The following is a 14,962-nucleotide window of genomic DNA, read 5'->3' on the forward strand; positions in this document are numbered from 1 at the left end:
ATGAACTTTATAATTGTTTCATTTAACAGAGCTGCCTATAATGCTTCACTTATTTATAAAAGAGGGTTTAATAAAAATCGTTTACCTTCATGTATAATGTATGTATAAATAAAATCAAGAAGATATTTTTCATCTTTTATAAATTTAATTCAGTATAAGTAGTACACTTTATTTTACCATCTCATTCTACTTTGCTTCAGTTCAGTGTCGCGTACAAAGTCTGCAATTGTGATTTTCATCTGTCTACACATTATATAGTGTTTACAGCGTTTTGTTAGTCTAAACATTTAATATTATTCTCAATAATAAATAAATAACTACTTATTTGCGTTTCTTATGCAATATACAGCTATATACTTGCTTTTCATCCTCCACAATGTGAATGTGAATTTGAGTTAAAAAATGTTTTTAAGATATTTGCACAAACATTTTAGAAATTTGACCAATTGATCGGCTTACATATTATTTGTATTTATACCAATTTATTGTTGTATATATTCAATTTAAAATACATTTTGTATTTATGGCGTATGCATGGAAAGTCTGTTACACTTTTTGTGCATTTTCCAAATAAATTAATAAAAGGAAATCAAATTTTTCACTTTTTTAACTTTTTTATCTATAAAAATGGTGACATTTCTTGATTTAAAACATGCTGATTTGGTCAAGACTTTTTTTTTTTTTGGAAGTATTGGACGTTATCATTGAACCCTATCCTCAAAGCATGCATATTGTTTGGTGTCGAATAAACGTACTTTTGCATTAAAAAATATTGTTTGGAAATCACAAAAGGTTTCGGTGTTTCTTGAGGCCTTTCCTTTGTATTTTATGTAAACCATGTAATATTTTTGTTACCACATATGCTTTTATTTTTCATATATCATTTTATTTGCGCCTATACTTCTCATACTTGCTTCTAAATTGTAATTTAAGCAAAACTACATATAAATATACAAATAATAGAGAGCTTCTCAATCAATTCTTAATAAAAATATAGGCTTTTTAATTTCCTATGTCCTTATTTTATTCAATTATTATTTTTGATTAATTAATAATTCAGCGTAAAATTTATTAAAACTAGGTAATAACATATTTTATATGTTAAAAAGTATAATATACAATAACTTTAGAAAAAAAACTGCTTATACAGAAGATATTGCCTTACACTTTTCGGGGTGTGATGAAATAAAAAAAAAATATTATACGTTTGCTTACAATTTTTAAAAGAAATTGCTGGCCAATAATAAATATGAAATGAAAAAATAAATAAAACAGTAGAAGTATTCAAACAAAACCAATAATTTTAGTTGTTTAATTATGCCCCTAAAATTATGCTTTAACATGTAGCAAGTAATAAAAGTATTTAAATTCCGCATAACTGAAAAAGGACATTAATAAACAGTTCAATTCTTTAGAAATTTCAGTATTCGTGGTGAAAGCATCGATAAAGCGAAATAATTTTGAATGTGGCTGAGGTGACAACCTTCAATCGCATATAAATCCGCATATATGAATCCGCTCCGATTTTACGTAACATTTTTATTGTTTGATAACACGAAAGTTTTGCAAGCTTTTCAAAAATTCACTTGCTAAATCAAAAAATGAAGTTAAACTTCTCAATGTGCTGGGAAAAATAAGAATATAATTAGAACTCAAGCAGTTGAAAAAGTACCAAATAAAAAAATATTATTTTTTATTGCATAAGCGCTAAAACATTTAATTTTCTATTTTACTAAACATTTTGAATATAATTTTTTTATATTTATATAATCGAATTCATGCACAACTTTCACAAATCATCACATTTTAAATCACACCCCTTTTCTGAAAAAGTCTTATGCACATTAAAAATTCAATACAAATTTGCAAATTGAAATGCAAAAAAAAAACTAAACTAAGTCTAACAAATTTTCCACAGTGGAGAAATTGAAATAATAATATTGAAAAGCAGAAGTCTATTAAATGGTTAAAAGGCTTTGCCTTACATTCCTTAGCAGAGTACGGCAACATACAAGTACATTCAAGCTACGTTAGTCGTAATATACAGCCGCTGTATTAATAAACAAATTAACATCTAAATAAATTTTAGTGTAACTATGTTCTTTTTCGACACTTTGCTCCCGTTTTAATGCAAACCTAATAAGGCCGAAATAAATGAGAAACTGAAGGAGTCCTCTGTTGAATGACTGCTGGCTTCGGTGATCGTTGTGCTTACACCATTGGATGTAGAAGTTAAGCGGTTGAGATGGGCTGGTGGTAATGTCTGTTGGTCTATTTCGGAAATTGGGCCAACATCGCCGACAGAAAATCCTTCGTTTGTTGTTGTTTTGTTATATAAACATAGATTATTGTTATTGTTGCTGTTGCAGCTGTTTATTTTGTAGTTGTATGTATTGTTGCTGTTATTGTACGCAACCATGAATTCGCCTCAATCAATATCGCTATTAAAATCTTCATCGTCATCGTCATCATCACCAGTTTTCGCACAACCACGACCATTACCACGAGAATAACCATGTGATGACGACTCATTCGTAAGTTCAGCATAGCCGCTCATTGTATCGTCATCCGAGTCACATGCCAAACCTTTGCCATTGCCATAAGCTGAAAACAAAAGAGTCAATTATTAAATATTTTATCAAAACGAAATAACAATTATTCATACCTTCTATGTACTTCTCGAAATTCGGTGGTACCAAATTCTTTGCTCGTTCGATGTCTTCGTGTGAGCACTCGCCCTTGTCCAAACCTTTGCAATCAAAAATTACAATAATAATAGAAGAATAAGCTGTTTAGGCACATATTTACAAACATTTAAGGTTAATTATAATACAATGATACATAAATGATTGCATAGTAATAATATGATGTATAACCGCTGCATCTCTCTCAAATTAAGTATTTATAAATATAACAATTAAGTTTGCAACTTACCTCCAAGTAATCCCATGCGTTTCAGTACTTGGGCGTCATCGTGCATCTCGAATTGATCATCAAATTTGAAAATGTACTCGGATCTAGTAAAATTTATAGGTTGAATTTTATTTGCAAAAGAGAATTTTTTTTCAAATTGTACTCACTTGTCATTCGTAACGCTGCAATTAATTTTTGTTGATTTGTGCGTATTTACTATAATAAAGGGTAGCTGTATGGATGAATTGGGTGTTGGCACATTGCCTTGCCGTTCCGCTTCCTTATTGCGTTCGATTAAGCTCTTGAAAGCGACTTGGTGCAGCAACAGCTCATTTAGTTGTTGATGTTTCTGTTGTATGCGTTGGCGACACTCTTCATTTTGTCTTTCCAGCTCAGAACATTGCTTTAAAAAATTTTATTCATTAATAGCAACATCAAAATAGAGACAGGGCAGCTTACCTCAGCTGAGTTTGATGGCAAGCCTATCCAACGTATCTCCTTTTTGTCTTTTGATATTATTTCCATGGCCATAAGAACGTTGAGCGCATCATAAACACGCCGACGTATATTCTTTTGATCACAGTTTGCTGAATCTATGGAATTCATATGTAGTTCCTCGGCAACCAATTCATCGGCCACTTCATTATATGTTGTGACACCCTTTTCCTTGACTTTTTCACAAACCTTAAGAGCAAAATGTCGCAACCCTTTACCCGCTTTTTCAGGCTTGCGTTGCCTTCGTGCCGAATTAGAATGTGGGCTACTAGTGCTGTGTCTATTAGAAATACAGAATGGTTTATAATTACTTTTACAGATTAAAATTAAATGATATAAAGTTACTTACAGTTTTGATTTCATTTTTATATTAGTATTTGGTGTATATTTTGTATAACGCTCCTCCGTTTTGATGGTGACCTAAAATTATATGTTACTAATTATATGTTACTAAATAATTTATTGCAATTATTGCGCTTACCGTGTCTGGCGTTTCGTACTTAATCGCTGTGAATGTCGGCTGATGTTTGCCGGCACTGCTTTGAGTTGATATAACGGTATATGTATTATTACCTAAAGATCAAACATATTTTTTTAGATTTTTAAATTAACTACTAGTAACATTAAAACTTACTATCGCCACTTTGTAAATTATATCGGCTCAAATATTGTTGTTGACTTGAAGTAGCCTAAAGTGAAGCATAATCAAAAATAAATGTGATTAAAGTCATCAGTAAAGTAAAAAAAAGTTCTAAGTGGACTTAATTATATATTTTATATATACACACACACATGTATCGACAGCTGGTTCTAGCATACCGGAATTGACACGGATTATATCCGGCCACGGGCTGTCATTTCGACCACCTAACGCTCCTTGGAACCGGTAAATATTTTAAATAAAAACATATTCGCAAAATCTAAACGTGCATGAGTTTAACTAAACTACCATTAAATGATATTTGGGGAACATTTTTTACACCATACGCCACACATGCTTAAAAATTTGTATAACATATGTATGTAAAAGTATATAAATATATATACATATATACATACATACATTATGTTCATCTTCACCCATGCACATTTGTATAAAGAAAGAAAAAAAGTATATTTTACCAGCTGATTATAGCCAAAATAATAAACTTGACGCTTGGCGTGGCGTAACAGCACTGCGCATGCTTTTATGTTATATTAGGCAGCCTGGCACAATTACCTCAGAAGGTAGTGCGCCAATTTAGTAAACAGACGCACAAAACTCACTACGAACTCATACATGTATCTCAAAAGTGCATTTAACTTTAGTTTGTCAATTCTCACGAACTATAGAAGCACTTGCCATTTTTGCTCCCTTCATTTATTACTTACCACCTGTGTGTATGAGCCCGCGCTGGAGTTACGAGAACTGCCACTTGCGTTACCGAGTGTTTCCTGCTTTATATCCTTTGGACTCAGTATCTTCACAAGCTTGCCTGTAAACAGAATAACATTTATGTGATCATCCGTACACATAGATACACAAATAAATGTATGGTAGGTGTATGAATATGTAAGTGTATGTGCAATACAACTAACGAATGCGGTAGCGAAAACAAAATATGTAGTAGCAATAGATTTATGTATGGTAAGAATCATCGTGGCAACTAACGAAATAACATCATAGCTGATAAAAATTAAACAAGTTAGCTGCTTATGAGTCTCTATGCAAAACTTGTGTTATTCCTCCTTAAATTATTTAACTATTTAAAGTAATATATGGCGCACAAATTTTCCTGGACTAGCAATTCACAATTCTCTATTCGCATACAAAAAATTACTTACGCAGCACACGTTTGTAACCAGGAGACGACGTTTTGTGTTCATTGTGGGCTGCTCCAAGTTATATACGACATATTTCAAATATACTACAAAATAATTATTTGGTGCATTTAGAAGTCAATAGTCTGTAGTTTTCAAAGCTTAGAATGTCAGCGCCTCTTTATAACGCAGTATCAATGGTTAGAGCTAGTCAACAACAGAAGGCAAACAAAACACGCGAGTAATAAATTCGGCGAACTGGGAGATATAAATTTTGATGCCTACATTTTTAAGCAACTAGCTTAATTAGGGTGGCAGTGTCAAAAAATTTCAGTCTCCATATTTCATACCATACCTAGATGAACTGTTTGATTTAAATATTTTTAATGATTTGCTATTAGAAGTTTGCACAATATTTATCAAAAATAGCAAAATCTTGTAATAAAAATGTAATTCAGAAAAATTGATACTTATTGACAATAGAACAGCTGAAAAAATTGATATACTACCAATAAATAAATTAATTTCTATAATTTGCACATATTTTTGGAAGAAACTTGAAATTTAAAAACAAATTTTACGAAATATCAATGCGGCAAGCAGAAACTATGCATAAATGCGGATACATTATATTAAAGGCATTACATCGATTGTCATGTAGTGACAACGAACCATATTTAGACTTAACTTTCAAAGTTGTCTAAATTATTAACTACTATAAACTTTTTGTAATCTGGATACTGCACCTATTCCTTGTCACCGATTTGCTACATTTCCTTTTCCGCTTTGTGTTTTTATTGCGTCTCTCTTTTCCCAGTATTATTCATTTTTCTTTTACCTTGTACGACATGCAGGTCTTTTCTGATTTAAGTGATTCTCACCCTCTTCTTGACCGCACAATTCACATTTTATTCATATGCGAGCCGCCTAGCACGATCTACACACTACCAAAAATCATCACAGGCATGAACAAATAACAACAGCAATGCGACCTCAACTGCCAACACGAGCACTGAACCCAAGGTAACTACTTAACTTCGTTGCACCGCCGACAACCACTTACTGTAGTTTCTACAAAACTCAATTGTATCCCATCCGTAAAGGATTATCAAAAGTAGTAAAGTAATCCTCTAACTCACCATTTACATCCTGGATTATACAGTTGATTTCACTTGTCGCCGATGCGGCAGCGGCTGAAGTTGTTGCTGTGACTATAGTCGCTGTTGAATGCGCCATTTTCGTTTCGTTTTATCGTTGTCTTTTCTTCGTCTTTTGCTTTTTTATCAGTTCAATTTCTACTCCACCGTCCAGACACCTACGCACCGTAAAAAGCCAAGACTATAGACTAAGAATTGCGTGTAATCACGCCCCAATGCTCAGAGGATATTATTGCCGTCGCCTATGGTTTACCTTTGAGCTCTTGTAGTGGCTTCAAGTTCTTCTGACCGTTTATTGTTTATTATCGATATCTTCCCGCCTCAAACTCACCTACCAGCAAAGGCAGTATATTATCTCACGATAATCCGCGAAAAAGAGTATAAATGCAAATGCCTGAAAGGCGAAATTTCACACCTTTTTGGCGCTTTCCAAATATTGGAAGATCACAATATACAGACTTCTATTTTCAGAATTTCCTCTTCAGTATATGCCTTTTTGTCGTATTGGAGGCAGAAAACTTTTATTCGACTCAAAATGGCGAGAGCAGCAGCAGCGGCAATTCGAATTCCCCACCACAGCAGCGCTTTTTTTTCTACCCGCACACACACCACACACCGAAAAATGCGATTTTTTCCAGCCAATTTTTACCCACTTACCCGGCACCGATTTTTATCAGCTTACTTGCAAAAAATTCACAAAATTCTAAATTTTACAAATTCTATATTTTTAAATTAATCACTTAACGTTAACTTTATGAAATCTTTGCACAAATTTAGCCTTAAAAAAATCGTATGTGGAAAACGCGACTTGCGATACTTTCGACGTGCTGCAGAAAGAGTAAGCAAATGGGCATGATAGAGGCGGAAAGCGCTCAGCTGATTATAGCGCGCCAAAGCGACCAAATCACGCATCTGGCAATGTTGTTTCTTTTCTGTGTATAAAAGGGATATTTCCTATTAATTAGCAAAGAACGTAAATAAATATTATTAAAAATTTATTCCATTAAACCAGTCTGGAACAGATATATGTTTGCTAAACACTAGGTCGTTCTTAGGTAACCAATAAATGATATTTTGCGAAGAGTATATCATAAAAATGAATATTGCCGCAAGTTTCTCCCTGTAGTGAAAGAACCAATGATGAATTCCTAACGATTTTGATCGTCGTTATACCCATATATGGGCAGTATTGCAGGTATGCCATCAATATAACAAATTTTATATATTTTATTTCTATTACAACTAAAAGTTTATTACAGGTTACATAGTTTTCATCAAATAGTACTTTACAATCTGACTTATTAGAAATCTGTAACATTATCTAGAAAACGTTCCTTAAAAAATCGACAGGGTTTACGTTGCACATCACCATGTTTTGTCGCTCCTTTGAAAAACTGAGTTAACTTAGGCCCAGCATATTTCGGTTTTTGATCATCTGGCTCATCGAATTCCATTTCAAATACTTTATTTGCCAGAGCGTTCTCTGCCGTTGACCAGCTGAAACGTACAAGTCTTGGGAAACCGAACACCATGTCCAAATTCTCACTGAGAAAACGTTTAGTGACTGGATCACCTGGATAGCCACTACCAAATTTGGCAGAACTCAACTTGATTCCTTCGGGAAACTTCCATACTTTTAAAGCGGTGTCGCGAGTGACTTTAGCGCAAATACTAGCGGCTGAGACAATTGGATAAGTAGAATCTGCCTTTTTAGCGACAGTAATTTTAAATTGTGGAAATATTCCTTTCAATTTTTCTTGATATTTTTCTGGGGGGCCAACAGTATCCACATACACCTCTGCAATATTCACTCCTTCCTCAATTGCACGTTTAATAAGTTCAATCGCTGATGTCATAGATACTTCATTGAGTGAACATTTTGAGCGTCGCAGCATGCTAGTGCTAATAATATTAGGTGAAATCAATTCTACAGACCAACCAACACAATTCCGTGCTGCTTTTGAAGTATTCAAATCATTAAATATAAACTCACGTTTTTCTTCTGTTAACTGTTTGGAGTCAGCACATCCTAAATCGATTAATACTTGCTTTCTATTCAATGGGCAGAATGCCATACCATAAACCATTGGACCGAGAACTGGACCACGTCCAGCTTCGTCTATACCCACCATACATGGTTCAGTCTTGCAAATATCGGGCAGGTCCTGGAAATAAACAATGTTTTGGGAATTATCTCGCGCCGCAATAAATGGTCCTAAAGTTTTCAGTGAATCAATTTTATCCACAACCACGTCGGATGCTGGCGCAAATCCATCACATTCAGCCTCTACGTCCCTTGTTGGAGATATTTCTTCTCTAACATCAACATCTTTCTTTTTATTCTCTTCTTTGATTTTTTCAGGTTTTGCTTTTATTTGATCTTCATTTGGTTCGGTCTTGATAATTTTTTTGGGTGGCTCCTCTTGAACAGAATCCATAACTTTGCAATAGAATGCGCTTTGTTATATGGTGGTACATAATTATATTGCTTGTTTTTTCGCGCCTTTTAGTTTGTTTACATTTTTTGTTTATGGTTGCCAATAAATTGCACTGCTGCATAACATATAAAACAAGTAAATTTTCTACTTCTAAATAATCTTTAAACATAAATAGCAATATTTATATTTGAGAAGAATTTATGAGTAGTATACTGTTAATAAAACATTATGTAGGCGCTATAATTTTTTAAGGAAATACCTTTAGGATTCTACTTGAGTTGGGCAGTTCTAGTGAACAGCTGCTTCTGTAAAGGCGAAAACTTGCAGGTGGTTACAATCCTTGCTTATATCCTGTTATAGCGGGATTCTGTAACCAGTCTCTAGTCTCTATTTGAGACATTTTGTGGTAAAATCTCAATTTGTGACTAGTTACTATTCACTAAACAGTCTCTAGCTTTAGTCTCAAAATATTGCCTCAAATTTGAGACTTGGTAGTTAGCAAGTCACAAAACCAAAAAGAACTTTTGTCTGCCATTTTGAACAGTCTGAATAGAGATCACCATAGATATTAATCGATTGTCGTTTTTTTATATTTTGTAAGCAACTCAAACACGAAAAGGTTAAAAATAAATAAATTTTACATAAATTTCGTTAATATTATGAAACAAAGTCAACATCTGTTTTTATTTTTATTGATAATTATGTGTTTTACTATGTTATAGAAAATTTAATATTTGTTATCGACATATTTATTTTCATTCAAGTATAAAAACATCTCTGAACAATGAAATGTAATAGAGTTTGTGACTATCACTTACAGAATAGCAAAATCGTCTCAAGTCTCAAAAATTGTCTCTGTCAAATTTAGAGACTTGATACTGTATCACAATACAGAATCGCACGGTTAGTATAATGACGTTCAAATAATGTGACGTTCAAGTACAATAATTACAATAGCTGATACTTGAAATTTTATTAATTTTTTTTATATTTACTTACGTATATAGTATATGTAGGAGATTTTGGATATTTGGTTTGAAAAATTAAAAACATCATTGAATTTATTCGTCGTTTAATTCCAATGGGATTAAAATCTCTCATATTTTAACTGAATGGTAGCATTGCAGTTCAGCTGATTTGTTTACAACTTACTTGTTGTTTTTGCATTTATGTTGACATATCATTACAAGGCGAAAACGGAATAAAGTAAATAAACAAATAAAAAATTTAGCGAAAAGTAATTACAATAAAAAATTGTGAAAGTAAATACCTAATTAATCATCTTTCGATGAATTCTAAGGAACTTTATTCGATACGAGAATGGGCACCTTTAACAGATATTATGGAAAAGATTCCTGTTCGTATGATACGAGCACTAGGCATATTCCCAGCAGATTTAAATATTACTTGTGTCGATGCAATTTCCGAATTTATAGCATTAGGCAGTGACGCGGGAATTGTTTTTTGGTATGACCGGTACACCGGTGAATTGCAGAAGCTGCGCACAGAGGTAAAGTTAAAAATTTTTTAAATTTAAAGGTATCCTTGATATGCCTTCCCATACCTTTACCTACGGTTTTAAATGACTCATGCACTGTAAGGATACACCCATATTTGAAGTTTGATTATATATAAATTGCGTGTCTAAAGTGTATTTACTTATTAACTAATCAATTCTAATGTCATGTGTACCGTTAATATAGTTTCCGGCTCGCATTACTTGTGTCAAAATTATTAGTTCGGTAGAGTATATGGTAGCAGCAGGAAATGGTAGTGGTCAAGTGAGTGTTTTTCAAATACAAAAACAACTACCACCAGATTTGAATTTGGTTGCACCATGCGCTCGAGCCAAGCCCACTGAAAGATACAATATACGTGACTTGCATAGCTGCGCCATAAGCTGTGTAGAATGGTCTAAGAACGGCATGAAACTTTATTCAGGTGATCGACAAGGCATTGTAGTATTAACCGAATTTGATTTTCAAGCGGTAAGTTATTTTAGTATAATGTTAAAGCTCTTAGGTATATTACCTTAGTTCTAATCTCCAGCACATCAGCAAATCGACTGAAATACTTAGTGAGGCATATGAAATCGTACAGCTTAGTGTTTTCCAGAGTTACTTGCTCGTGTCCACACTATATCGTTCCATTGCATGCCAGTTCAGTATTGTTACCGGGCAATGGGAAGTTACACAAGTTGGAAAGAAAGATCGAAAGGTTTTATCGGATTGTGGTGGCATAATCCTTAAACAACAAAACTGTCGTCCAGTCTTGATATGTGGCCGTCCAGGATTAAGATTTTGGATTGCTGACACCGAGGGTAATGTGGAAAAAACATTACTTTTTCGCGAAGCTGTAGCGCGTAGTCCTACCTGGGAAATACCAATACTTAATCCTAAATCAATGTGTTGCGAACGAAATATAACTTCCTATGCTAATTTTGCCGAAAACGACGAAATTAATAGAAGTTTTGGCGCATTACAACTGTATAAGGGCGATGATGTGCTGATCGTTACACATGACGAGTCCACATTGTATTTGCTAAATTTGGATCGTCTGCGCGTCGAAGCTGTGGCACGAGGTTTTCGAAAAATACTTGATTTTTGTGTGTGTGATAAGGAGATTTTCATTTTGGAAGGTACACGTTCTTTGCTTCGGCTGGCACCTATGCCAGAGAAGCCGAGTAAAAATGGTAATTAAATATCTACATTAAAAGTATTATTTTCAGTTTTAACAATATATTTTGTTTAGCCAAAATAATTTTCAATCCCTCAATGCCGCCCCCAGTTCCTTTGCTAGGTGCTTCAATCGCCGGTGCACTTGATTCGCCCGCTGAGTCGTTTGAACCACCCGAGCATCCAGTGGGTAAAGCGGAAGAATGTTTTGAATTACCGCCTATTGAGTTACTCAATTTAAATGTACCAATAGAATTGGCTGTAGAATCACCACGCGCTGAACAAAATCGTCGTTTGGAGATTTTTAATCAGATTTCTGAAATGGATTTCGACCAATCTATATTGCATCATAGCGGCATATCCCAAAGTGTTGGCGGTCGGAAAAAACGTACACGACGCTGCCGAGATCGGGAGAATGCTTTAAAGAGTAGCAGCAGCGAAGTTGCAGCACCAACAAAGTCACAGGGCATTGTAGAAATTGCTCATGTTGCAGAGCCAGAAACAGATTTGGAAACGTCAGTTAAAATCCTGACTGCTGTTGAAGTTGTGGAAACAAAAACCAACGTAAAGCATATAACAACTAAGCCAACATTAATGAGTAGTAGTTTTTGCGCAACCAAAACTTCAAAAAATAAAGAATGTAATCAAGCAAGGTGAGCATAAGAATATTATTTAAATTTTTAAAATATTACAATCTTTTATACCCGTACAGGGTAAATTAAGTTTGCAACGAAGTTTTTAAGCGCAGAGTTTTTAACCCCATAAAAATAAAGTATATACATATACATATATGATCAGTGTAACGAGCTAAGTCAATTTAGCTGTATCCGTTGTCCGTCTATTAGTGTTTCTGTATATAAGAGCGCGCCGATTTATTATGCAGGATATGTTCTATGGACTGAGTAGGCAATTGAGAAGCAAAGTCCTCTCTCGACAAACAAAAACCAAACTCTATAAGTCACTCATAATTCCCGTCCTGCTATATGGTGCAGAGGCTTGGACGATGACAACAACTGATGAGTCGACGTTGCGAGTTTTCGAGAGAAAAGTTCTGCGAAAGATTTATGGTCCTTTGCGCGTTGGCCACGGCGAATATCGCATTCGATGGAACGATGAGCTGTACGAGATATACGACGACAAGATGTGTATAAGAGACAGCGACGACATTGACATAGTTCAGCGGATTAAAAGACAGCGGCTGCGCTGGCTAGGTCATGTCTGTCTCTTATACACATCTAGATGTGTATAAGAGACAGAGCGGTGACTACGCCAATCAAGAAGAAGAAGAGTTCTATGGATCATTCGGAATAACTTTTCATAAGATACTATGAGTCTAAAACCGGTCCATTGTAGTTTGTTGAGATTTCCACTAGGAACTAATATAACTGTCAAACTAACATCACAAAATGTAGCTGTCATTTTGAGAATATTTTCTGTTTAAAGTGTACAAATAAACGTATTATTAAATTTTATTAGTATAATATATGTATATTACTTTATATCAAACAGCAAAACAAATGCAACATTGAAAACCAACTCAAATTGTGGTTCTCTATCGACACCATTGTCGCCTGCATCACCTGAAGCGGACAAACAAAAGGTCTCCATAAAACCCAAAAGTCTCGCTGAAGAACTAAACTTAGCTGGCATTTCATTTGGTCCTAAACAATCTAGTTTAGAATGTTCAATACCATCTCCAATACACTCTCCGCCTGCTGCACCGGCTTCCACTCCCACGCCAATTCCACTGAAAGAGCTCGCCCATGCATATCCCAAACAAACTAAAGTCGAAGATGCTGGTGTCCAGACAACGCCACGCAAAAAGCTCTACTTCATGGAGGAAGACGACGACGAGGATAATATTTACTCAGATTACAGCGCTGGACAACCAATCGATGAACTGTGTCATGCAGCTTTGCGTGCCGCAGCTCGAGCGGAGGAATATGAACAAGAAGGCGGGAGTGCCAAAGCGTTCGTTCCAGCCCAACGTCAAGTCTCACCTGAACATTTACAATTCGTTTGTACACAGCCCGTGAGTGAGGAGATTAATAGTTTCCTACCAGACTTTCGACGTGCATGTGATCCGTGCGCAATGCGGCCTAAGGTGCAGCAAAAAACTCCTCCACCTTCTGCCGATTCTAATGGAAGTTCCAGTGAATGGGAGTTTTTGGATAATTGAAATGATAACATGTTCTAAGTATCATTCCGTGAAGTAGAGATTTTTAACCATTACACATCACATATGAAAGTAAATCAGCTCGATTTCTAATAGTGCGGCCGACATTTTAATTATCAATATTAATATTATGTTTATCATTTTGGCGCTTTTGCACATTGGCCTATAAAATATCAATTTTAAATAACCAACATATGTATTATATTATGGTATATTGTATTGTCTAAACCTTTTATCTACTATTAGAGTTTTGTTCAATATTTTAGGAATTTTTTGTTTGCAAATTTTTAGCTAGAGCAGCATCGCTTATGCTTTATGAATCTGTTTGTTAGAAAAGCAACTCAAGTATGCATTTATTTGCAATTCGCATACATATGTAGGTATGTAGAAATCTATACCAAATAAAATTTATATATGTATATGCTTCATTATGTGATTTTGTATATTATATTATATATATAAAAATAAGTGGMAATTTAATGGTACGCTATAGCTCAAGAACCACTGAACGAATCACCTCCAAATTTTTAGAGTACCTTCGGGCCTATGAGTAGATGGTTTCTGTGAAGTTTGCATTGCATTGGACAAGTGGTTTCAAAGATATATGGTCTATTCTGAAATCTATCATGTTGCGCAAACTGCTTTTGCCCGACCAGCAGCACTGCAAAATGTAAGTATTAGAAAAAAGTCGCCGCTCAGCTAGCTAGCAAGACTGATGCATAACAAGATTGCGTCCATCAGACTGAAATTTCGTAGTGACGTCAGAGTAATAAATATGTAAATAAAAATGAATCGCCAAAATGTATGTACGCTCATAACTTTCATACGACTGAACCAAATTTGATAATCCTTTTTTAATGTGGCCGTTGAGGTTCAAGGATGGTTTTAAGTGTAAGAAAATTTCGAATAATTTCCAGGAAACCCCTAAAAACAGTCCTCCCTAAGAGAACGGCTGCAAAAATCTCGATGAAATTTTCAGAGGTTATTCGTTGTGGATCGGGATGGTTTAAAAATAAAAATACCTTATACTTTTCATGAGGAAAAGTCGGAAAATTGGATAGTTCCAAAAAGTAACTCTTTTCCATGCACATTTTTTTTTAAATTTTTGTTTGTTTTGTTTTTCAATATTTTGATTTGTGAATTATTTGAATCGTTCAATTTCGGTCGCTTGCTTTTTTATTCCGGCTATTTAAAAGAAGAATTATGAAAATTATTCACTGAAAACTTTACATATCTGTGTTTCACGCAAAGTGATCACTTGCAGATTGAAATTTTTTACGAAGCCACGAAGAGGTCGGCGTTTTTTTT

The 14,962-nt window shown here is 34.5% G+C and overlaps 3 protein-coding genes across 4 annotated transcripts; 1 reads left to right on the forward strand and 2 right to left on the reverse strand.

The window, feature by feature from the left end:
- Positions 1–1,506: 1,506 nt before the first annotated feature.
- On the reverse strand, positions 1,507–7,217 carry LOC108968298 (transcription factor Dp). Of its 2 annotated transcripts, none has more exons than XM_018932229.1 (11): positions 7,023–7,217; positions 6,348–6,523; positions 4,780–4,883; positions 4,043–4,097; positions 3,890–3,981; positions 3,758–3,828; positions 3,373–3,688; positions 3,081–3,316; positions 2,935–3,017; positions 2,666–2,749; positions 1,507–2,604 (listed from the first exon to the last, which is right to left on the reverse strand). In XM_018932229.1, the coding sequence occupies exons 2-11, from the start codon at positions 6,442–6,444 to the stop codon at positions 2,429–2,431; spliced, it is 1,314 nt and encodes a 437-aa protein (XP_018787774.1). In that variant the 5' UTR covers positions 6,445–6,523; positions 7,023–7,217; the 3' UTR covers positions 1,507–2,428. The 2 variants fall into 2 exon arrangements, with proteins under 2 accessions (XP_018787774.1, XP_018787773.1); XM_018932228.1 differs by having other exon boundaries at positions 6,348–6,696; positions 6,781–7,217.
- Positions 7,218–7,587: 370 nt separating this feature from the next.
- Positions 7,588–8,856, reverse strand: LOC108968299 (ribonuclease H2 subunit A). Its single transcript, XM_018932231.1, has one exon. The coding sequence runs from the start codon at positions 8,801–8,803 to the stop codon at positions 7,667–7,669; it is 1,137 nt and encodes a 378-aa protein (XP_018787776.1). The 5' UTR covers positions 8,804–8,856; the 3' UTR covers positions 7,588–7,666.
- Positions 8,857–9,984: 1,128 nt separating this feature from the next.
- LOC108968284 (WD repeat-containing protein CG11141) lies at positions 9,985–14,051 on the forward strand. The gene is made up of 5 exons (XM_018932201.1): positions 9,985–10,313; positions 10,507–10,791; positions 10,853–11,495; positions 11,555–12,131; positions 12,988–14,051. Exons 1-5 carry the CDS (start codon positions 10,092–10,094, stop codon positions 13,655–13,657), a joined length of 2,397 nt encoding a protein of 798 aa, XP_018787746.1. The 5' UTR covers positions 9,985–10,091; the 3' UTR covers positions 13,658–14,051.
- Positions 14,052–14,962: the final 911 nt, after the last annotated feature.

This window comes from Bactrocera latifrons, unplaced genomic scaffold (genome assembly GCF_001853355.1).
Source record: "Bactrocera latifrons isolate USDA-ARS-PBARC rearing strain unplaced genomic scaffold, ASM185335v1 scaffold_209, whole genome shotgun sequence".
In the NCBI taxonomy this organism is placed as follows: Eukaryota; Metazoa; Arthropoda; class Insecta; order Diptera; family Tephritidae; genus Bactrocera; species Bactrocera latifrons.

Bases quoted from the DNA above. Each gene is read 5' to 3' on its own strand.
- LOC108968298 (XM_018932229.1), bottom strand. From the start codon at position 6,444: ATGGCGCATTCAACAGCGACTATAGTCACAGCAACAACTTCAGCCGCT. The intron at 4,884-6,347 runs GTGAGTTAGAGG...TTCTGTTTACAG, and splicing joins TATAATCCAGGATGTAAATG to GCAAGCTTGTGAAGATACTG. The intron at 3,982-4,042 runs GTAAGTTTTAAT...TTTGATCTTTAG, and splicing joins TAATTTACAAAGTGGCGATA to GTAATAATACATATACCGTT.
- LOC108968299 (XM_018932231.1), bottom strand. From the start codon at position 8,803: ATGGATTCTGTTCAAGAGGAGCCACCCAAAAAAATTATCAAGACCGAA.
- LOC108968284 (XM_018932201.1), top strand. From the start codon at position 10,092: ATGAATTCTAAGGAACTTTATTCGATACGAGAATGGGCACCTTTAACA. The intron at 10,314-10,506 runs GTAAAGTTAAAA...CCGTTAATATAG, and splicing joins TGCAGAAGCTGCGCACAGAG to TTTCCGGCTCGCATTACTTG. The intron at 10,792-10,852 runs GTAAGTTATTTT...TCTAATCTCCAG, and splicing joins CCGAATTTGATTTTCAAGCG to CACATCAGCAAATCGACTGA.